Genomic DNA, 24115 nt, shown 5'->3' with positions numbered 1-24115 from the left:
GACAAGATCTGATTTACATTTTAAAAATATCACTATGTCTGCTATAGAAGGGCATCATAGAGGGGCAGGAGAGGACCTAAGTTATCCAAGGAGAGGGCTGTTAAATTAGAACAATTGAGAGATCATAGGTAGTAGCATTGGAGATGGAGAGATTTAAGATTCAGGGTATAATTTGGAGTTAGGTCATGTTGGAAAGAGCAAAATCAGTGACATCATAATTATCATCATCACACCGCCACCATCTCTATCAGGTATGGAGTGCTATTTAGGTGCCAGGCTTAGGACTTCATATGCATGATTTCTTTTAACCCTCAGAACAACTCCTATGTGGCAGGTGCTGTTATTATCCCCATTTCACAATGAGTAAGTTGAGACTTGAAGAAGTTAAATTGCTTAACCAGAACATGTTTGTTAGTTTCCAGATTTGTTATCAGAATTTTGATTTTTAAGGAGTTTAAAAAAATTTGTAAATAAATATTAAGTAAATAAGGCATAAAATTGTTGGGCAATGATTTTCTAGCCAGTAAAACACCAAACTAAGGAGCGTAGTTGTTAAGATGAAAGTATTCTTATAAGTTGATATCCATGGTTCCTAGAGGTATATGAAACCTGATAGACTGTCACTAAAGAATACCATTTGGTAGTTGTTGAAATACCAGACAGGGGAGTAGGGGGAGGAAGGAGAACAAATTTTTCTCTTTCCTAGTATTTCCTTCCAAGTAGAAGGAGTTACATTAGTGTAACTCCTTATTTCTCTGCCAATTTATTCATTCCATGACAGGCGAGTAAAGGTGGCGTCTGTGGTAAATATTGGAAAAATAGTCTAGGCATGTTCATCTCTTCCTTTTTTCCTTTTTGGAGTCCAGCCTGCCCGTGGGGCACATGTTTTCTCAGGTTTCTTCAGGGCAGGCCCCTCTTCTCTTGGAGAGCCCAGTGCTGCTGTGACAGGCTGCCATGCCTGTCTTCTGAGGAGAGGGGCTCGCTTACAATCCGTTTTGCTCCTGCACTGAATTCTGTCCTCCATCCTGGCCTTTCATAGGCATAAAAGTGGTATTTGGGCCTCTGCTTGTCTTACCCCTTGTGGTTATTTCTCAGTTGATTTAGCATTCAGGTGGGGCAGAAGGGTATTATTACTTGACTTCTCTTGGAGACACCCCCTCATCCCCCAACTAAGAAGAAAAATTGATCTTCATGAATTAGATCAGTTGATAAGGAGATTTAGGTCAAGGGTGATGCTGATTCTTTGTACTGTATGGGAGAGAAGTTAACTTTGGGGAAGAATGGCCAAGGATTTTAACAATGTTGATAGTTGATACTGGAGCATTTAGAATGGTTAGAAGTTATTCCTAGTGCTTTACCTATAAAAATTGAGGTATTAGTTGCTATGGAAATGTGACAAGTTAAAATAATAGGTTTAAATGGGAAAGAAGAAGCAGTAAAATCAATGCTTACACGCTTTGTATAATTACTAGTGATGAATGCTGAGTGCTTCATTTACCTGATTAAATTATTAAACACAACTTTTGCTTTATCCAAAATGAATGATATTTCTTCACCTTTCATTCTAGCTACTTTTTGGTGTAGTGATTATTTCTTCTCATATCTATCCTGTGGAACTAAAGAAATATGTGTATTGCTCTATAATCTTACTAATATACAGTCCTGATCTTTAAAATCGTGTTATTTAATTAAACCTCTGCGTAGGTTCGAGGGGGAATTAACATGTTCTTTGATTCCCTTTGTGAAGTTCCTGGGAGGGAGTTATGTTAATTGCGTATTAAAAGTTATTCTCCAGGTGTTCTTTAACTTGGCTGAGAACCAAACAAAAGAAAATTGGTCTCTATTTCAACAGGGATCTTTGAATTATAAGAAATGAAAGATAATTCTTCTTACTAGGAAAAAAAAATTTTCGTTACTCAATGAAGCATTAAGCTTTAGAATCTCATTCCCTGGAGAGGTTTAAGAATCTGGTAGAGGGGTCAGATCTGTGCTGTCTGAGTTCAGTGGGGACTAGTTAGTCTTAGTAATGGGGAATGGCCAGTGTCACTCTCAGCCTTTGCTTTCCACAGTAAAATGAAGATTCACCAGGATTATTTCTAGATTGTTTAAATGTAATAATATGTAAATTATTACAATATATAAATATAAAACTCCTATAAAAGTAAATGTGCAGTATTTTGAGCATTTTATATTACTAAGGCTTTATTGCTTAAAAGACTGTAAAGTAAAACAGTATTTTTTCCCATAAATTGAAAGAAAAAAGAACAAGAGAGAAAAAGAAGGAATGAGAAAAAGGAAGGGAGGAAGAAAAGAAGTGAAGGGTTCTAGGTTTATATAGCTTCATGAAGGACAGAGGTAATTTTTTCTCTGATCGAAAACATTAAATTTTTATTCAGAGAATCGACTTTGCTCTTATAAAAATGGTGGCCTAAACTATAGGGCAACATCAAATGGCACATGTCCTCAATATGAGTTTTATTTTACTGAATTAAAACTCTGATTCCTTTCTCTGTTGAGGTGGGGACTCTGCAGGTGCCTGGTGAAAGCATTTTTGAGAGTAGTGGAGGCCTTTTCTTCCCTTGGAAATCTGCTTCAACTCTTCAAGAGTGAGTTATGACTCATCTCTTGTCTCCTTTTCTGTTATATAGCAGCCTCTCTCTATGCCTCATCTAATCAGCCATTGCTTATAGTGAAGGTGGGGCTGATCTCAGAGAAGGTCTCTGGTTTGCTAATTGAAATATCCCCCAAAATTGTTTACCCCAGCAATTACGTGTTCACATTTCTGCATGTCGCTGGGCTGGGAGCTTCTTGGGGACGAGAACTAGATCTTTTTACCGTGTATTCCTGGCATCTAGCACATGACAATCAATGTTTGTCTAATAGACAGACTTATGTAAGAGCAAGCCTCCTGTTTCAGTTTAGCTTGAAAAATGAGAATGTAAAACATGTGCCACTAATTTGACATTTTATCCATGTTCCAAAAAGTCAATGGAGAATCTAAAGTAAGAAACATTAACATTTAAATCCAAAGCATTTAAAAGTATTTCATTTACTAACCTGATTCTAATCAACTGAGAAGTTAATTTGATGAAAATTGGTAGAAATCATGGGAGCAATTAGGCTCTGAACTTGATAAAGAGTCTGTATTAGTCTGGATATTCCAGAGAAAACCAATATGAATATGGTTCATATGCATATGAATATATGATTTATTAAGGAATTGGCTCATGCAGTTATAGAGGCTGAGAAGTTCCAAAATCTGCAGTCAGCAAGCTGGAGACCCAGAAGAGAGGGTGTAATAGTTTCAGTTATAGAGTCTGAAGGCAGGAAGACTGATATCCTTGCTCCAAGACAGGTAGAGAAAGTGAAATCTCCCTTACTCTACCTTTTTTTTTGGTCAGTGAAGGTACTGGGGATTAAACCCAGGACCTCGTGCATGCTAAGCATGTGCTCTACCACTGAGCTGTTACTCTCCCACATTCCACCTTTTTGTTCTATTTGGAATTTCAGTGGTTTGGATGAGGACCACTAACATTGGAAAGGGCAATCTGATTTACTCAGTCTACCGATTCAAATGTTCATCTCATTCAGAAACTGCCTGAGAGACATACCCAGAATAATGTTTATCCAAATATCTGGGCTCCTCATAGCCCAGTCAGATTGTGTCATACTCCTCTACAAGGAGCAAGAAGTGCATACATATTATGATAATTTGCTAGTAAACTGATAGAACGGGTTTTTGGCCATTTGCATTTTCAAGCTACTGAATTCAATGAAATACTTGAATTAGTTGATTTTCTGGTTACAGTTGCCTAAATATTCAGGCCCTGGGAGTCACAACCATGTGACATGAAGTGGGAATTAATTATGTGACTTTTTTGAAAAGTTTATTCATTATTCTGTACATTTTATTTAGCACTGACTTTGACCAGCAGCATCTTGGGCTCTAGGTGTACTTGAGTTAATTAGACACGGTCCCTGCCCTCATGGAGCAGACCTTCTGGTGAGGAAATGCACCATAAATAAGTAACAAGAAAGTAAATACCTCAGTACAAACTGTGGTGTGTATTATAATGAGAGTGAACAGAAGGCAGGGAGAGCCAAAGGGGTGTGAGGTGATCCCCACAGAGGGAACAACATGTGCAGAGTCACTGAGGTGCAAAAAAGCTTGGCATGTGGAGAGTGTTGAGAAGCTGGGTGCAAGCCAGTGTGCTGGAGCATGGTGTGGGGAAGGGCGGCCATAAATGAGTTGAGAGAGACCAGCAAGGGCCAGGTCATGCAGGCTTTGTAAGAGGTGCATGGATTTGGAATTTGAATCAGTGTGCAAAGACCGCTGTAATTAATTTGAATATTTGACTAATGTCATTTTCAGTCTGAGAGCACTTGGATGAATAGAGACTGTGATCTGACATGTGCTAGATGCTTCTTAAGGTAAATATTAGAATTAATGTAGATCCATTTTTTTCCCATAAGAACTCAATTCCATATGGCCATATATGATTATGGGAAGATACATTTTTGATATTCAAATTTTCAGGTAGCATTTCATTTAGTAATGTATAGTAAATCAGAAGATGAAGCAAATCCAAAATATTTTCAGTTGAAAAGAAGGTGGCTTGGATGTACAACTTCCTGTTCTCTCATGGAAAATTTTAAGAGGGTATTTTTCATGCTCTTCTACATTTTCTGTTTATCTTGTAAGTCACTAACTGCTCTTTGTTCTGGAATATCTTTAGGATGTTTCTATAGCCAATAGCCTAGAAAGGTAGAAATAGTGCCCTCCTCTTTAGCAAAGGGAAAGTTTGTTTATAGTCTTGGAAACTCAGGGTCCCTCTCCTGAAATGAAATCCACTGTGTGTGCAAGCATCCATCTGGGCCCACCCATATTGCTTTAGGGGAGGTGACACAAGTGGACTGATGCTCGTAGTGCTTGCTATGTGGTGAATAATAAACTAAGTCCTTTGTCTCCAGTCCATGAGTATTGTCTTCTGGAAGCATCCATGAAACCATGGCAGGCTAACTCGTTAGCTTACAAGTTGGTTAAAATCTTAGACCTTCATGGTTTTGGACACAGACCCTTCAGCCATCTGAGCAGGCAAGTACAATTCCAGGCAGGTGATACCCTGTGCTTTGCAGCCTGCAAGCTATCATATTAGCATTTTTTGTCATTGCTTTTCTCCTCCGAAGTCACAAGATGAACTATTCTCAGACAATCACATTTTAAATGTGACTTCTATTCTAAAATACATGTGTGAAACCTACTAGCTACTAATTATTCTGCCTTAAATATTCTTATTCAAGTGAGAGAAAATTTCAACAGCAGAAGGAATACTATATTAAAAATTTAAGACCATCAAGTCATAAAATATATTGAAATGATACTTGATTTAAATAAAAAATTTTGTATATGTGTGTGTGCCTGAAAATATAACTGAAGCATACCTCCAAAAAAGAGTTTTATGTGATAAACACTAAGGGATTAATATAGTTTCAGAGTGTTCACAGAACCATTTTGATTACAGTCCAAGATCATCATGGGCTTGAGCTCTCACCTCCTCCTGATCAGGAGTGTGAGGACAGGGTGATCAGATACTACTTCTGCTAGCATAGGAGACTGTGAGCAGCTGGAGGAGATATTCTTTATTTGCACTGTTCAGTACAGTGGCCCCTAGCCACATGTGGTTACTGAGCACTTGAAATTTTGGTTAGTCTGAATTGAGATATGTATAAGTGTAAATTATACATCAGGTTTCAGACTTAGGGCAGAAAAGGAAGGTAAAATATTAATAATTAAAAAAATACTTATGTTTGAAATAATATTTTAGATATATTAGGTTAAATAAAATAGATTATTAAAACTAATTTCACCTGTTTATTTTCAGTTCTTTTAATGTGGCTACTAGACAATTTACAATTACATATTTAGCTGTTATGTTATTTCTGTTGAACAGTGCTGTTCTAGATCCTTACTACTCACAGGGAGTCCTCAGGCAAGCAGCGTCAGCATCATCTGGAAGCTTGTTAGAAACAAAGAAGCCCATTCCCCACCCAGACCTACTGAATCAGAATTTACATTTTAAGAAAATCTCATGTGATTTGTATACAGGTTAAAATTTGAGTAGCAGAGAATCCCTAAGACTAGGATTGCCAGATTTATTAAATAAAAATACAAGATATCCAGTGGAATATAGTTTTCAGATAAACAACAAATGATTTTTTAGCATAGTATGTCCCAAATACTGCGTTGGACATACTTATTAATAAAATTATTTGTTGTTTATCTGAAGTTCACATTTAACTGAATGTCCTGAATTCTATTTGGCAACGCTGCCCAAGACTGAACTCCTCTTGTCCAGACCTGAAGACCTCTTGTCTTGCTGCTTGAAATTCTGCAGAATCAGGAAGAGGACAGAAAGGTAGAGATGAGGGGTGGAAGTTGGGTAAAATGAAAGAACAGAGAGGAAAGGGAAATATGCTGGAAAGTAGGAGTTAAGAATGGGAATGGACAGACTTTTTTTTTTTAACAATTTTTATTAGTAACTTTCTTCCTTATGTTTGTTTTCTCCTACTTCTCCCAGTCATTGTGCTTTTATTTTCTCATTTCTACAGGGTTCCCTAGAACCATGTTAGAAGATGGTATGTGTGCAAGGTACACAGTGAGGAAGGGGAAGTGTTTCATCAAGGTCAAGTCCCCAGGCTTCCTACAATCCATCATCTCTGAAATGCCACTTACAAATAGTCCCTTTCAGCTACTGGTACTTTGCCATTGAAGAGATTGAGGTTCTTGAAAAATACTAACACTTTCATTTTGGAGGATTTTCTTTATTATAGCATTTTAATTATATGTTTTTATATAAAACAACTTTTAGGAATTTTCTTTTAATGCTCTTCAGGTGTAGGGGTCGGAGTAGAGTCTGGCAAAGAAGGAATAACAATAGATATTCTTTATTTAGCTAGGCATTGAAGTAAGAAAGACTTTCATCTATGTTATTTATTTATTTAAACTTTTATTTTATGGTGGTAAAAACAGTTAACATGAGATCCACTCTAACTAATTTTTCAGTGTATGCTACAGTATTGTTAAATATAGATACAATCATGTACAGCAGATCTCTGGAATTTATTAATCTTGCTTAACTGAAACTTTATGCCACTTGATTAGCAACTCCCATTTTCTCCTCCCTCAGCCGCTGGCAACCACCTTTCCACTCTCTGATTCTATGAATTTGCCTATTTTACATACCTCATGTAAATGGAATCATGTAGTATTTATGGCTGACTTCTTTCACTTAGCATAGTGTCCACAGATTTCATCCATGTTGTCACATATTGCAGAATTCACTTTTTTTAAGGCTGAATAGTATTTCGTAGTATGTTACATATTCTTTACCCACTCATCCATCCACAGACACTTTGGTTGTTTCTATATCTTGGCTATAGTGAATAGTGCTGCAGTGAACATTAGAGTGCTAATATCTCTTTGAGATCCTGATTTCAATTCTTTTAGATAATTATTCATAAATGTGATTGGTGGATTATATGGTAGTTCTATTTGTAATTTTTTGAGCTATCTGCATGTTGTTTTCCATAGCAGCTGCACCATTTTGTATTCCCACTGACAGTGTACAGGTGTTCCAATTTCTCCACATTCTTGCCAATACTTGTCTTTTTTTTTTTTTTTTTTACAGAAAGTCCCCTGGGTCAAAGCATCACAGAGGAAAGGCAGGAAGGGTCCCAAGGTCTCAGGGCTAGGGGAGCAGTGAGGCCCCACAGGACCAGAAAGCCGTGTGGGGCACCTAGTTGGCAGGAGCCGTCAGTCTGTGGAGGAGGGAAAACTTGTGAGATGTGACCCAGATTCCACAGTGCGGAGGTAAGGTGCCAGGGACTCCCAAACTTGTCTTGTTTTTTTGATAATAGCCATCCTGACAGATGTGAGGTAATATCTCTTTGTGGTTTTGATTTGCATTTCCCTGATGATTAGTTGCATTGAGAACCTTTTCATATACATGTTGACCATTTCTGTGGCTTCTTTGGAGAAATGTCTATTCAAGTCATTAGCCCATTTTTAAATTGGGTTATTTGCAAAAAGTTCCTTATATAATCTGGAAATTGCACCCTGTATCAGATACATGTTTTGCAGATATTCTCTCTTCATTCTTTAAGTTGCCTTTTCACTCTTGATTGTTTCCTTTGCTGTGCAGAAACTTTTTAGTTTGATATAGTCCCACATCCATTTTTGCCTTTATTGCCTGTGCTCTGGTAGCATACTCATGAATTCATTTCCCCTGAGACCAATGTCACAAAGGTGTCTCCCTATGCTTTCTTCTAGGTTTTAAGTCTTAATCCATTTTGAGTTGATTTTTGTGTATGGTATGAGACAAGTGTCCAGTTTCATTCTTTTGCATGTGGACATTGAGTTTTCCCAGCACCATTATGTGTTCTTGGTACCCTTGTTGATCAGTTAACAGTATATACATGGATTTATTTCTAGGCTCTCTATTCTGTCCTCTTGGTCTATATGTCTGTCTTTGTGCCAGTACTGTACTGTTTTAATTACTGTATCTTTGTAATGTATTTTGAAATAAGGAAGTGTAATGCCTACAGGTTTGTTCTTCTTTTTCAAGATGGATTTGGCTATTCAGGGTCTCATTTAATCTTCACAACAGTTCTTTGAGTTAAGTACTTTTGTCCCCACTCTGTAAATGAGGAAAAGTAATTTGCCTAATACCAGATAGCAATTAAGGGCTAGAGCTGGGAATACACATCCTCCCTGTCTCCAAAGCCAGTATCCTCTACCATTGCTTTCCACACCTCAGCAAATGGAGAGTCATGAATTCAGTAGGAAACTGTGAATTAGGACACATGTGTAAAATTAGGTAAGTCTCAGAGATTTTTACTTATTTATTCCCCTGAAAAATATGCATATAATGATTTATACTTCATAGATTTTTTAGGAGAATTTAATAGTTTCCTAAAAAAGCACAATGAGATTCTTCAGAGAGTACCAAAACAATGCCAATTTCCAAAAAGAGCTTAATTGACAGATTTTTCTCGTAAAAACCTGCTCCCTAATAATCTTTCATTGAGATGAATAATCAGACAACCTAAAGAGACCCATTGGCTTCACTCTATATTCTAAAGTAAGCAGTATCAGACCCCTCCTTCCATCCTCCTCCCCACATAATACGTCCTGGGAAAGCTCTCTTTTTATTGGTTGAATGTATTGTCAATCACAAGGCATAAAAAGAACTGCCTCTGTCTTTTCGCATTTATGAATTAACAGATGTGCCTGGTTTGAAGAAACTGATTATTTCTTGATGGGAAGAAAAATCGTGCTTAGTTTTTCACTAATTTCTTTCTGTATGGTATTTTCACTAACTTTGGATCAGATACTTGCCAGGAAAAATGTAAGGTGAGTAACTGCACATCTTTTAATGCTCTGTAATTTCTTTATATTGTTTTCACAGCTACATTTGTTAACAGTTCAAAATGAATTTACTAGGTTAGATCATTTGGTAGCTACTAAAATCATTCAACTAGGGTTTGTAAATAAGAGATAAAAATACAATCTCTGTTATAAGAGGGAAGAGCTATTTATTTCTTCAAACTATCCAAGAAACATTTGTATTTTGTATCAAAGTATATCTCTATGAGAAAATGACTCCAATCAGCATTCATGTTTCTTTTATACTTATAGGTAAGCATTAATTTCTGTTTCTCCTGCCATTAGTACGTGAGAGGAGAGTAAAGGAAAAATTTAAAAGCCTCAAAAATATATAACCTGTCCCCCAAAGAAAAGATGTTAAATTATTTTAACTGGTAGGAGATGGTAATTGTGTGGAGTATATGCTATTTAAAGCTAACAAGCAAAATTTCTACTTCTATTTCCTTTGTCCTTTTGGCTTTTTTCCATACTATATAAAGGAACATACAAAGATTTCTCTATGAGGAAGAATATTCAAAATCTGAATATCAGTCAACTTATGTTACATCTTGCAGTTACTCAGATGTACCATCCCAACAAATCCGTCAGGGGATTTAGTGTGAACACAAAGGATGGTGGCAAGCAGGACAATCTGCCAAAACTTGTGTTAAGGAATTCTGAAGTCACCAGCTGATAAAAACAGCAAGTACATGAGTTATTTTTCATTTGTTTTCTCCCATTGTTTCCATATCAGTTGGTGCTTTCTTGCACGTTCACTTTCAAGTAATAGGTGACCTATACTCCTTAAGGTAGTTAAAGCTTAGTAATGTTTCCTCACCTGGTTTATACAGAAATGACTGATTTGTGTATTTCATTGGTAAAATGTACACCAAGAACTAAAAAATCCCATTTCTGTTTCTGAGGCAAGATTAATGGGTTTAAATAATTTTAGCTTCAGAAGGGACCCTAGAAATCATGTAAATCAATGACCATTTGGATCTAATAATATGGCATATTAATTCATTATGGAGGAAACAACTGTTGCCATTTTGTAAATGCTCTTTCAAATCATGGATCTGAAATTTAAAATATCTTTTAGCTCTATGAGCAATTCAAAGCTCTTAAGTCTTTAGGAAGGATGATTGTATTTTAAGCCTAATACGTGTATCCTAAGCTTAGACCAAGTTTTGGTCATCACTCTTCCTTTACATGTTCCTTCCTCAAATTGGGTTTATACTTAGACAAAAAAGAAATCTTTTCCCTCTCTCATAGCATCCCCTGTGAGCTCCTATTTCCTGCTGCCCTTTCAGAGTTTGTTCATTAAATTGTTAGTTCATTTATGCATATAACACATATGTTTTTAATACTTGATACTTTTAAATAGGCACTGTGCTAGGTGTTGGGTATACAGTGGTGAGCAAAGCAAATATAGTCTCTGCCCTCATGAACCTTTAAGTCTAGAGTGGAAGTGCTTGTAAATCAAATGAATGATCTTATTACAAATAAACTATGAAATGTGCTTTGAAAGAAAAGTATGGGAGACTATGAACACATAGAATAGGGGGATCTGAACTAGTCTGAAAAGTTAGGGACAGTGTTCCGAGGAAGTGGTATTTGAACTGTGATCTGGAGGGTATGGAGGACATGACAGGGAGGTGGGGGGAAGGGTAAGAAGGAACATTCCAGGTGGAGAGAACAGCAGGTGCTAAAATTCTTCTGAGGGAGGAGGGGAACATGAAGCATTCAGGGAACGGAACTAAAGAACGCTAGTTTAGCTGGAGCAGAGGGGAGGAGGTGAAATGAGTTGAGCACAGCTATCAGGTCAAGGTCCTTCAGCACCTTGTAGGCCATGGTGAAAATGTGGTCTTTGTCCTGAGCAGAACCATGAAGCAGTTACTTTACCTTTATCTTCATAAAGGAGTACTTATGAGACTCATGATGGACTACTTGGTACATCAAAAATATGGTACCAGCCACTGCAAGCCTGTGGCTCCTGATTATTTTTCATGTTTTCCTTTCACTGGAAAAGGGTCTGAATATTCTACTGCTAGTGTAGGTTTACTTTTTTTTTAATTAAAAATTACTATTTCTTAGTTTATTTGCAAGATAATTTTAAGCAGATCATTCTTTAGCTTTATTTCAGTTCAGAGGTTATATAGTGATGTGAAAGTCAGTATGTATAGTGTTTTGTCTTTGATTGAGATTATGGCTTTCCTTAAAACCTCATTAGTTCAGACTTATGGGTGGGGGCAAGACCTATTTAAATTACAGTTTATTTTAAAAAGTATAGCAGCATTATCATAAGTCCATACATTCACTGAAATGAAAATAAGCCTATGTTGTTGTCCAAAAGCTTTTCATTGATGAACACATGAAAAATTTTAATTAGTAGAGCAGAATCTCAAGCCAAGCATGTTAACAATATGAAAACTCATTCATTTATTCATGTGCTTTTATTCAATAAACGTATATTAAATTCCTCTGCTAACAAGATATTTCCAAATGACTTGATATATTTTTATCCTATTTAGGTAAAATATATCTCATAATTTTGTTTTTGTTCATTAAGACTTATTAAAATTGAATATTTAACCCTGTATCATGAATTATGATTTTTGGAAAGATGAAATTCAAATGAAAGAAATTAAAAAATTGATTTGTGTATAGTGATATTATTAGAAAGCTTGAAACTCTTCTGGGGCAGGAAATGTTCTCCACTTACAGGAAGATACTGCAAGGAACATGGCCAAAGGCAGGGAACAATCATACAATCCACCACTGTCACAATATTTTTTTTTTCATTTTTTTTATTGAGTTATAGTCAGTTTACAATGTTGTGTCAATTTCCAGTGTAGAGCACAATTTTTCAGTTATACATGAACATACATATATTCATTGTTGCATTCTTTTTGTCTGTGAGCTACCACAAGATCTTGTATATATTTCCCTGTGCTATACGTGTAATCTTGTTTATCTGTTCTACATATGCCTGTCAGTATCTACAAATTTCGAACTCACAGTCTTTTCCTTCCCACCCCTTTCCCCCTTGGCAACCACAAGTTTGTAGTCTATGTCTGTGAGTCTGTTTCTGTTTTGTATTTATGTTCATTTGCCTTTTTCTTTCTTTCTTTCTTTTTTTTAGATTCCACATATGAGCGATCTCATATGGCATTTTTCTTTCTTTTTTTGACTTACTTCACTTAGAATGACATTATCCAGGGACATCCATGTTGCTGCAGATGGCGTTTAAATAATATGCTAGACGATTTCTCAATTTATACATTTTAGACTGTGTAACAGCTTCCTGTTATTATCAACGATGTATTTAATACATAGCATAGTCTCTCAAGTCGTCCTTTCACCTGGGGATCTCCCTCTGTGTCTCCCTTCTTTAGAGCCCTTTTGTCCTCTTGCTCCAGTCAGGGTTAATTCTCTCTAGGTGTGATGTGCAATAGTCATCCTTAGGTTTCTCTTTGTCACTCTTCTGAATTTGATCCACTGTTTTGTTGTTGTTGTTGTTGTTGTTGTTGTTTTGATGCCCATGCTTTCCTCTTTCTTGATTTTCTCCCTTACTTGGCTGGAACATATCCTCCATTAACTTTGGAAAGGATGTGAGAGAGACATTTTTTGAATCCTTGCGTGAGTCTTGTTTTTTTAATTTCTGGAAGCTTTTAGGACATTTTCTTTATCCCAGGCTTCAAAATGCTACAAATACCTTATCTCACAAATATCAACTCAGAATGGATCATCAAAGTGCTAAATGTAAAAGTTAAAATTTTCAAGCTTCTAGATAAACACAAGAGAAACTCTTCATGACCTTAAGTTAGGAAATATTTCTTTTAGATACAAAAAATAGACAATCAAAGAAAAAAATTCATTAGACTTTTGAAAATTAAAGCTTTTGCTTTTTTAAAGTCACCATTAAGAAAGTGAAAATACATATTCCACCAAAAACCCTGTGCATGAATGTTTTTGTATGTTTATTTGTAGCTGCCCCAAACTAGAAACATCATAAAAGTCCATCAGTGAGTGCATAAACAAAATGTGACATATCCATACAATGAAATATTTCTCAGTAATAAAATGCAATAAAATATTGATACATGTAACAACATCAGTAAGTGTCAGTCATAAAACTGAAAGAAGCCAAGTACTAAAGAATATATGTTACATGATTCTATTTATAACTCAAGAAAATGCAAACTAATCTAAAGTGACAGAAAGTTAGTCTGTACTTGCCTGTGGCTGAGGTAGGGGAAACATCTCTCCACTGCAGAAGTGCATGGGGAAACTTCTGTGGAATGTAAATATTCTGCATCTTTATTGTGGCAGTGTGTCATGGATATATGCATATGCCCAAACCCATCATATTGTATACATTGAATGAATTCATGCAGCTTATTGTACTTAACTTACACCTCAATAGAGCTGATAAAGTGAAAAAATAATTGCAGGTATATTGGAATTTATTAATAGCATCTACTAGACATTATAGTTATCAATTTATCATCTTCAGAAATTCTCATTAGATATTAGAGAATGTATTATGAAGAAAATGGTGCATTTAATTTGTAATGGCTCCATATAATTAATTCTAAAGCAATTCACTATAATATATATTTAATAACTCTGTAGCTAAAATCATGTTTTGTGTATAATGATATGTAATACATATATTTCTCTAATTACAAAAATGTTAAGAGTTTATATAATAGTCATACATATAGGTCTTGGATAGGAGTCATATATTACAGGTACAACCTAAGAAAAATTTAAAATATGCAACAAACTAAACATTTTTATGACATGACACAATTGAAGATTTAGACTGACATGATATGTAATGTTAGAGAATTATATTTTCCAAATGTAATTGGGCTGTTATTTTAAAAAGTCTTTATTCTTTAGAAATACATACTTAAATGATACAATTTCTGATATTTTCTTCAAAGTAATACCAGAGATGGGAAGTGGGTGGATAAGCAGGTAACACAAGATTAGTTATGGCTTGATAATTACTGAAGCTGGATGATGGGTACAGGTGCTTGAAGGAGGGGGAAGGGTCTTATGCTTTTCTGTTTAAATTTGTGTGTTTGTAATATTCCATGATAAGAAGATGTATCTATGTTCTAACTTAGCAATTTCACTTCTAGAAATTTATCTTAAGGAACTGCTCAGGGGTATGAATAAATAATCCATGACAGTGTTCAATGTAGTACTGTTTATTAATTGGAAATAACTTAAATACTTAATAGGTATTTGGTTAAATAAATTTGTATGATGTAATACCACATGGAATTAAAAATACAGAAAAATATGTAATAAGATGGGAAAATATGTGTGATATATTTTTAAGTGAAAAAATTGCAGGCTTTAAAACAGGATGTTTACAAAAATCTGTTTTTAAATAATATAAAATATAAATTATATATGTGTAGGGTGTGTATGAATATGTGGTGAAATGCTGAAAGGACATATATTATGATTTATATCCTCATAATTTTCAGAAATATCTTTTTGAATAGTTTTTTTTTAATAAAAAGCATTGGATATTTTCACTTTAATGTGCTAACAATGTAATGTATAAAATTACACTGTAAAATATTTTATTATGTTTTATTATTTGGTTATTTGATTTATTTGGTTATTATTTATTTTTTGTTAAACCTCAGCGTCTAGCACACTGCTTGGAACATAGTAGACTATTCAGTGAATAAAGATTAGGGTCGATACTTAAAATTTTGTTCTTCTTTAAAGTGTTCAGTCTTTTCCTTGTTTTCTTTGAAGAACAGATATAGTATTACTTTTTAAATCAGAAATTCATGCTCAAAAGTGTACAGTTTTGACAGGCTAAGATTCTGCTCCTCTATTCTGAGATGTAATAAACCAGAATATTCTCCTTAAAATTTCATGTAATATCTAAAATGTAGATATTTGTTTAGCATCTAATTTTTGTTTTTTCTAGTTTCAGCTCTCGAACATCTTCAAATAAAGAAGTGGTTATAAAGAGCGGTAAGACCTGTAATTGTCCTTATGGGGGTGTTGAGGAAGGGTTTTGTCTGTGATGGACTTCCCTGAACGCCGGTACTTGCATCAGGAGTCTCTCATGTGAAAAATCTCTTAAACTAGTGTATTCTAAATTATGAACCAAAAGAGACTCAAACCTGGTACATTTCACAGTCTTTAGCATATTCTTGTCACTCAATTACTTTAATAAATCAATGACATTTACCCTTTGTACTCATATCATTTTATTTGACAGATCAGCAGAATAATGGAGATACAAAGCCAATGCAGAATTTCACAATACCAGTCACACAGGTATGGACATGTTAGGAAACTAGATTGTATCTTTAAAAAAAAAATGTAAACACATTTCAATCAGATCAGAGCCACTATGAAAATATAAATAATAATTCTATTAATAACCAACATTTTTACTTGAACTTTGGGTGGGGAAATGTATTATGGTAATGTTATAGTTGAGAAAGATTGAAGTTTCATTTGCTCTCATATTTCATTACAATATTCAGTTTTACTTTTGTTACTTTCCAGACTGGATCAGAATAGTAACTGTTTATCTCTGGTTACTGGTGAACTTGGGTTGCTGCTTCCTGTTTAATTTCTCTTTTATCTGTACTTAGACTACAGTAATTGGTGTGAAATAGTTGATCTAGGTAAGTAGATCTTTCAGATGGAGACCTGCTTTTGTGACTCCAGACTGATGTACTGAGGTGCACTGTCTTGGGCTTCCTGGTAATCTACAAAAGTTTCATAAGATGTAGAACAAGGTTAGAATACCTTGCTAGTTTATGTATATTAAGTGGTCTGGAGTTGCTCTGTCCAAGACAGTAGACTCTAGCCACATGCAGCTATTTAAATTTAAATTCAAACTGAATAATGTTAAGTAAAATTAAAAATTAAGCTCCTCATTTGTCCTGGCTACATTTCCAGTGCATAATAGTCAATGCCCCAGAATGTCCTATTAGACATTAATGGTCTGGAGAATTATGCTTGATTTCTAGAAACCTCTTGTTTTCTTCAACATGTTAATTTCTTAACTTAAAGTTTTGAGTTATTTGGGTTCCTATGATATTGTTTTTTGAAAAGATTACTGCCATTAGTTTCATGGTATGGTGAATTTTAAAAAAATAGACTTTTTTTTAGTAGTTTTAGGTTTACAGAAAAAATTGAATAAAAGTACAAAAGGTTCCCATATACCTTCTCAGTCTACCCACCCACCCAATTTCCCCTATACTTAAAATTTTGCATTAGTGTGGTACATTTGTTAAAACTGATGATCCACTATTGATATATTATTAACTAAGTCCATGGTTTGTATTAGGATTCACTCTTTGCGCTGTATGGGTTTTAACAAATGTATAATGATACCTATCTACTATTACAGTATCACATAGAATAATAGTTTCATAGCTAAAAATCTACTGCCCTCCACCTATTTATTCCCTTTTCCTCCCCCTGCATGTTGACTGATGACTTTTTAAAGTCATTATTGCTAATGTTACTACTTTCAAAGCTGGTTTTTTGTTTGTTTTTATAATTTCATCATTTCCATTTCTCATGCTTTGTGGAATGGGGTTAGTGTACCTATCATTTTTAGGCTTTTTAGGATCAGGTCCACCCATCTCCTTTTCCCCACAAGAGCACAGACTCTAAAGCTAACAGAGTTCCAACAGGATTTGAATTGGCTCTTTTCCTTCCAAGAAACCTTTTGTACCATGGAAACAAATCTGTGTCTTAAATTTTGTTTATTTGGTTTAATTAGGCTCTCAACTACAGTCTGAGCAGACAAAGACATTTAGAAAAAGAACCTTGGAATGCATTCAGTTATTATAACCCGGTTAATATCTCCATGGATGGAATTCCCTGCATTCTCTTCTGGGCCAAAAGAATAACAATTAAATTTAAGAATCAGACCTGGCTGGACCTTACAGAGGAAGCTTTTGGCCAGAAGGCAACAGTAGATGCTGGCAATTCAAATTGCAGTGAAGAAAGTGCCATATAAGTTGACCCCTTTACTGGAGCAAGCCTTTAGGGTGAGTGTAGCCTGTTAACTGGGTGGTCCAGTCTTCTGTCATTTCAGAAAATAGAAGTAGGCTTCTTTGTACAGGACCCTGACATGCATTTCCGAGGAAATATCTAATGTCTAAAATGAAAGAATAAGTCAGAAATTAATTTTTTTTAATTTCTTAGTTTTCCCAGCAATTTTCTTCTGAACACTTTAGCTAATTGTTGTAATACCTTCTGGAAAATCAGAGTTCTGAAAATGAGGGTTCCCAAACTCATTCTGAAAAAGAGAAAGGATTCCAGGCTTGATCTCAACTCCAAATGTGAAGTATCCAACTACATTTGTCACAGCAAGGAGAAAATTATATGTCAATGATCAGAGTCATAAATATTCTAGTAGGTGAAACTGAGAAAACTGACTCTAGCCAGGTCAGATGTTTGATTATAGGAAGTGTTCTAAAGTTGTGGAACATTGCCTGTTTGCAAATGTGCAAGGGTACCTTTGGCCAGATTTCAGAGAATTCTTTAGGGTATTTAAAAATGATTAGAATAATTAAATTTGAGATAGCAGATTAAATAAATATCCCTTTTGAAGAGGAAGTCAGTTTGCAGTGCCTTTCTCTGCTTTTCAGTCATCTAGGCAAATATTTTTTGCTTGTATTTGTTTTGGTCCAGGGGGAGGAAGCCTGGCACATCCCCCTTGCTGTCTATAAACCTCATTGCTTTAAACATTTGTTGGTATAATGGAGGCTTTTGGAAAAATTCTCTGCATTTGTTTTGGCCTGGTTTAGATGGGCAGAATGCTTTGCATAAACCATAACATACTTGTTTGTTTGTTTCTCTGTATTCTTCTTATATCCTTTGGTGGAAACACATTTTTATTCCTGAACTTCTCATTTAAAAATTCTTGATGATGGATAAAAATAGATTGTATTAATATACACTTACAAGTTATATTACAAGTCTTAGTAAGTATCTTGCTATTTAGAATGACTATCTCTTATTAGGGAACTAGGAAATTGTAAGCCTAAGCATTAGAGTCCTCTCGGATTTGTTTTTTCTGTTACAGCACGGCTGTCAAAAAGACTCCAGCACTGCTGAGAGCTCAGGACTTTTTCCTCAGGCTCTAATTAATTCCCTACAGAGCTCTTTATATGTGGTCAGCTGCAGGGAGAGAGATTACCTGGAGATCATCTTGCCTGTCCATGGCTGACTGGCCTTCCTTTATTCCATTTATCCTGACTCCAGGGTATTTGTGGGGAAGATCAGGGCACCACAGCTTTTTGCTGGGCTTTAGAAACCTTAATTATCTCTGGGAACCTAGAGACAGAAAAGATGAAAACTTAGCTTATAGGCCCAGTTCTCCCAATGAGCTCTGTGAATTGACAAACAGGAGCCGCTGTAGGACCACCATCTGTGAGACGGAGGTGATGGCAACTGTCACTTGCGACCAACAGGGCTTGAGCACTTGGTATCGGCCAGGCACCTTGTGAGGACTTCACAGGTAGTTATCTGTTATTCCTCACAATGCTATTGCAAACAAGTCCTTGAGTAAGAGTTAACAGTTGTCATCTGTGTTTCAGGTGAGAAAATCAAAGCTCACAGGTTAGGAAGATCTAAGATCATATAGCTTGTGTGGTAGTAGAGCTGGGGTCTAAAACGTCTTTAACAATGCCATCTTACCTCCTCTCTCTCGGCTCTGTCTCATAGGGGTGTGAAAACAAATGAGGAAATGTATGCGTGAGAACTTTGTCAAGTACTACTCAAAGTACTAGTATTATCTTCCTAAGATACTAGTAATAATTAGGATAAAATAGTGTCTGGTTACTTGTTGGAGAGGCCTAGGGAACCTTTGTTTTCACAACACACAAATTAATGATTGGGTGGGAACTGACTGTTTTTCTTTCACTGCCCATGAATTTTAGTGGGCGAGTCCCAAGTGTGCATCATCCACCTTTTGGAGTCCTGCTCAGGCGAGTGTGCAGGCCTCCTGGAGAACCCACGCAAGGGCGTGGGTGGGAGGCTTCCCAGGATGTAAGGCCCTCAGGGACCAGCTACTGAGACTGTTCCTGATTCCTGTGAGTTGCATAGATTAGTGTGATGCCTTTGCTGGGCTGGCAAGGAAATCTTATATTCAAGAACCAGAAAGGGAGTTGTGGAAAGAACAAACCCAAGCAAAGACATAACCATGTAAGGTCAAAAACACAGATTAAAAAGAAGATGACCATATTTTAGTGCTTAGAAACAAAATGTTCAGGGAAAGGCAAATTGTTGGCAGACAGATTTGCTATGAAAGTCTTTTTAAATAGTGAAAGCCCTACAAATAGAGCATAATCCCAGCATCTGTGTGTATTTTGAATTTAGACAATTACAGTCTGACGAATTGAGAATCTGTTTTAAACATGGGAGGGTAGGGCCCTTGGAAGAGTAAAAGGAGCTTTTTTTTTGAAGGACTCCCTAGGTTGTATTTCTCTTTCACGTTCCCAGGTTATGGTGCAGTGCTTGGCATAGAAGATTTTCACTGAGTGATTGCTGAATTTGCTTTGTTGAAATCGGACCTCATGTTCTTTGCTCTGCAACAGAGCACGTTAACAGCTTTCACTGAAACCAGGGCTGCTGGAGAAATCTCTGGGGGCATCAGAAGCATAGAGGCTGTTGAGCTGCTCCATCAGAGATTCTGGTGGGCTCAGCATGGCTTTGCTTTGAACTTTACTTCGTTAGCTGGAGAGCCAGTTTGTGGATAACTATACTATTCTGATTCCTTGGGAGAACTGGAGAAATTTCTGTTAGAATAAGTGGCTAGTCAAATTTATAAAGTACAATCCAAGAAATGCATTTCATTTCTTTAAAGTATTTTCAATAATTTGTGACAGATTATCAGAATATTGTTAGAGAAAAATCCTCTTGACTGCTTTACTGAGTAAATTAGCTTATTAAGTGTTTGTAAATGAGTGCTTCTAATGTGTCTAAGCTTATGATGTTAAGAAATAAAGATATTTCTTTTAGCAATCTTATTAATATGGTGTTTTATAAATACCCCTTCCCTTTTCTCTATATGTAGTATGAAGATAAACTTCAGCTCAGTCACTGACATTTCTATTTTTGGATAAGTGTTATTATTAATTAATGAGATTATATTTGTGTGATTTTTTTTTCAAGTGTGTAATTGGATGTTTTATAACCATCTACTTCTGCTTTTTTTAGTTTTATAATGTATATTGAGGTGTTATAATTTCTAGACATTATAATGTCACATCAGTGCCATCCTTTGTATATTTAAATTTCTCACATATTCCCATTTTAGTTGTTTATTTAGCTTTTTATAATTCTTATTTTCAACCTATTGAAATTTAAATGGAATATGCTAAACTGCACATATTTAAAGTGTACAGTTTTGGTCAGTTTTGACATATGTTTGAAACCATCACCACAATCAAGACAGCAAATATTTTCATCATACTCAGAAGTTTCCTTGTGCTCCTTTGTAATCTGTCTCTCTGCCATTCCCACTTCTCCAGGTAACCACTGTTCACTTTCTATCATCATAGATTAGTTTGTTTTCTAGAATTTTCTAGAATTTTATGTAACTAATCGTATAGTGTACACTCTTTTTAGTCTGGCTTCTTTCACTTAACGTAATGATTTTGATATTTTTCTACATTATTGCATGTATCAAAGATATTTTCCTTTTTATTGTTCAGTAGTAAGTACTCCTTTGTATAGATATACCATAACTTATTTATCCATCCACCTCTTGGTGGACATTTGTTTTTCCCTCAGTTTTTAGTAACTTTCTAAATAAAGTTGCTATAAACATTCATGTACAAGTCTTTGTAGGAACATATATTTTCTTTTCTCTTAAATACCTAGAAGTGGAATGGCTGGATCATATGATATGTGTAGGTTTAGCTTTTTAAGAAACTGCCAAGCTGGTTTTTTTAATCATTGTAGCATTTATCCACCAGCATTGTATGAGAGTTCCAGCTGCTTCACATCCTTACCAACAATTGGTATGGTCAGTATGGGATTATAGAGAAAGTATTTTTATGTTTTTGTATGGTTAGTAATTTCTGAACAAATTTCTTCAGGATCTCGGTTAAAAGATAAGTCTTGGAGTTAGTAAGAGATATACCTCCTCAGAGGAATGTGGTTATGTGCCAGGGAATAATGAAGCTCAGGACCATCGAGATATTCCAGGGCTTAGAACCCAGAGAGGCTTTTTATCTCCCCTTTGGAGACATTTATTTACATACATGGGTGTTAGACATGCAGCCATTTGTCTCCTTCGTGGTGAGCTGTTTGCTCCCATCCAAAGGTTAATAAAAGTCATATACTTTTATTTCCCAAAGAAAATGTTTGACACTAAGAAAGCAAATGTTTATCTCCCTCTCTTAGGAGGTTAAGGAGGACCCCTGCCTCTCTTCTGTATAAACTCCTACATTCACAATTTTAGTGTTCTTCACCTATGCTATAAATCCCTGTATGTACAGGATGACATCTGGCTCTCATCATATTGCCCAGGAGGAAGAAGCAGGCTAAAAAGAGAACCAATATGGTTATTGCTCTGGGTTAGTAATGATCTGTCTCTGCTCTAGGAAATCTTGTGTTAACATTTAGAAAAATGTGAATAAATGTAGATGTTAAAGGCTTAAGAGTAGTTTTTTAAAAAGTTGTTAAAACATTCTGATTACCATGGTATTGTATTGTGGTTTTATTTTATATTTTCCCAATGACTAATGATGTTGACATCTCTTCATGTACTTATTAGATATTTGTATATCTTCCTTTGTGAAGTGCATTGTCTTTTGAGCATTTTGAAGCTGGATTGTCTCCTTATAATTGAGCTGTTAGTGTTATTTGCTGTATTTCAGATACAAGTTCTTTGTGTATGTGTGTTGTGAATATTTTCTCACATTCTGTGGTTTGCTTTTTTTTCTTAACAGTATCTTTTGAAGAGCAAACGTTTTTGAATTTAATAAAGTCCAATTTATCAGTTTTTTTCTTTTATAGTTCATGGTTTTATATTTTTTCAAGAAACTGTTGCATACCCCAAGATTTCAGAAATGTTCTTTTATGTTTCTTATATGTATCTTATAGTTTTAGTTGTTACATTTAGGCCTGTGATCCATTTGGAGATAATTTTTGAATATAGTGTGGAGTAAGGGTTATTTCTACTTTGATGGACTGTGTTTCCGTTTTCTTAGGTTGTCTCTCAAGTTTGGTGATGCTGGAAATCCCAAAGGTCTTGATATAAGGTAAGTATGGATATCACTTTGGAATATCATAGGTTTAGCACTTCAGATTAACTCCATATAATTTATTAATTCAACAGGTAGGTATCAAGGGCCTGCTATGTGACAAGCACTGTGGCATGTGAAATGCCACACTTACGTAATTACACTGAAGAGTCAGTGGTGTTATGATGGGATCCTATAGTAATATTTCTTTAGTTTCAAAAATCTATACTTTATCCTTCTTCCATTAGGGACCTAGAAAACACATGAACCTAGGAATGTGATACCCTTTTCCTCTGAGCAAAGAATAACATATATTTGAAGCTCTAAAGTTGGGCTCTAGTTTGAAGTTATTTTCTATACATAGCTCCTTAAAACTGAGTCACTCGTATTATTTAACAATAATGAAAAATTCTCTATTAGCAGAGTTCCCCAGCAGACAATCAGCATAGGCCTACACTTTTCTGTGTTTATGTATGGAATAATGCATCTGCCTTTGTTGGTTTATCCAAGCAGTTAGGAACTGCTCTGGAGGTAGGGGGCAATTTGAAGGCATTAAAATTTTTTTTCTTATAAAAATGTTTCCCTTCCTGTAGGACCAACCAGTTAGTGGAGATAAGCAGCTGTGTCTTTAGCATTACTTGAAAAAGCAGCAGGATGTGCTAGAGCAGTCTTCCCTAAGCTGTGTTATGTGGAACATTTCTGCTCATGTAAATGTTTATAATATTCCCCAGAAAAGGGATCCCGTAGTCAAATGTGTTTAAGAAAGACTGCATACCTCCTCTTGGAGATTCATAGTATAAATTTGTATATTGAAGCTTCTGTGAAGACATGCCCTTAAGAGGAAGATTGCTGTACTTGGTGACTTTGATTAACTTAGCATTTCCTACATTTAACCTTGGAAAGCTCTTGCCACAGAACATTTGCCCATGTATCATGGGACACTAGTGTTTCACTGGTCATAATTTAGAATTTACATGCCATCATCTTTCAGAGGAACTTTATAAGGAAAATTAAATTCCACAAGGTAACAAAACACATACACATACCTGTTTGATATAGGAATGGGGAATATTTTTGATTCAAATAGTACTTTTTTGTTTTTTTACCAAAAGGAAAGTAACTTTATGATTATTTTTTCTGATGATAAAGCTATGCACCAGACACTGTATTCCCTTGGGCATTTTCATTTGAGAACAGTACAGTTCACCAGCCCAACTGCCAGCCTTTCTTTACCTAAAAGCTTTCTCAGGCCTAAAAGGCCCACTGCCTCCCATCCTTACCTCAGCAGCTCTCAACCAATGACTGAAAGAAGTCTATAAATATCCCAGCTCCCTCACCCTTAGGTGAGATAACTCAGAGGTGTGTGTCCTGCTTATCTCCCAGGATTCCTCATGGGCATTAAACGCCAGTTGCTCACAGTGGAAAC

The 24115-nt window shown here is 35.6% G+C and overlaps 1 protein-coding gene across 7 annotated transcripts in view; it reads left to right on the top strand.

Moving 5' to 3' along the window:
- Positions 1–24115, top strand: part of LOC102531415 (V-type proton ATPase subunit S1-like protein) — a 561646-nt gene that overhangs the window by 5094 nt on the left and 532437 nt on the right. For 2 of the 7 annotated variants that reach the window (XR_012071344.1, XR_012071345.1), the window contains exons 3-6: positions 7689–7870; positions 15390–15436; positions 15687–15745; positions 22657–22707. Coding sequence is in view for 1 of the 7 variants with exons in the window: in XM_072958437.1 (XP_072814538.1) it covers positions 9318–9412; positions 15390–15436; positions 15687–15745; positions 17211–17446; positions 22657–22707 (488 nt within the window). In the remaining 6 variants the exon portion in view is untranslated. Of the gene's footprint in view, positions 1–4372; positions 4432–6609; positions 6637–7688; positions 7871–9283; positions 9413–10027; positions 10131–15389; positions 15437–15686; positions 15746–17210; positions 17447–22656; positions 22708–24115 lie in introns of those variants that run through there. The other 5 variants (XM_072958437.1, XR_012071346.1, XR_012071347.1 and 2 more) reach the window with 5 other exon arrangements.

This window comes from Vicugna pacos, chromosome 3 (assembly GCF_048564905.1).
Source record: "Vicugna pacos chromosome 3, VicPac4, whole genome shotgun sequence".
Lineage (NCBI taxonomy): Eukaryota > Metazoa > Chordata > Mammalia > Artiodactyla > Camelidae > Vicugna > Vicugna pacos.
This window is presented reverse-complemented; position numbering and strand designations above follow the sequence as displayed.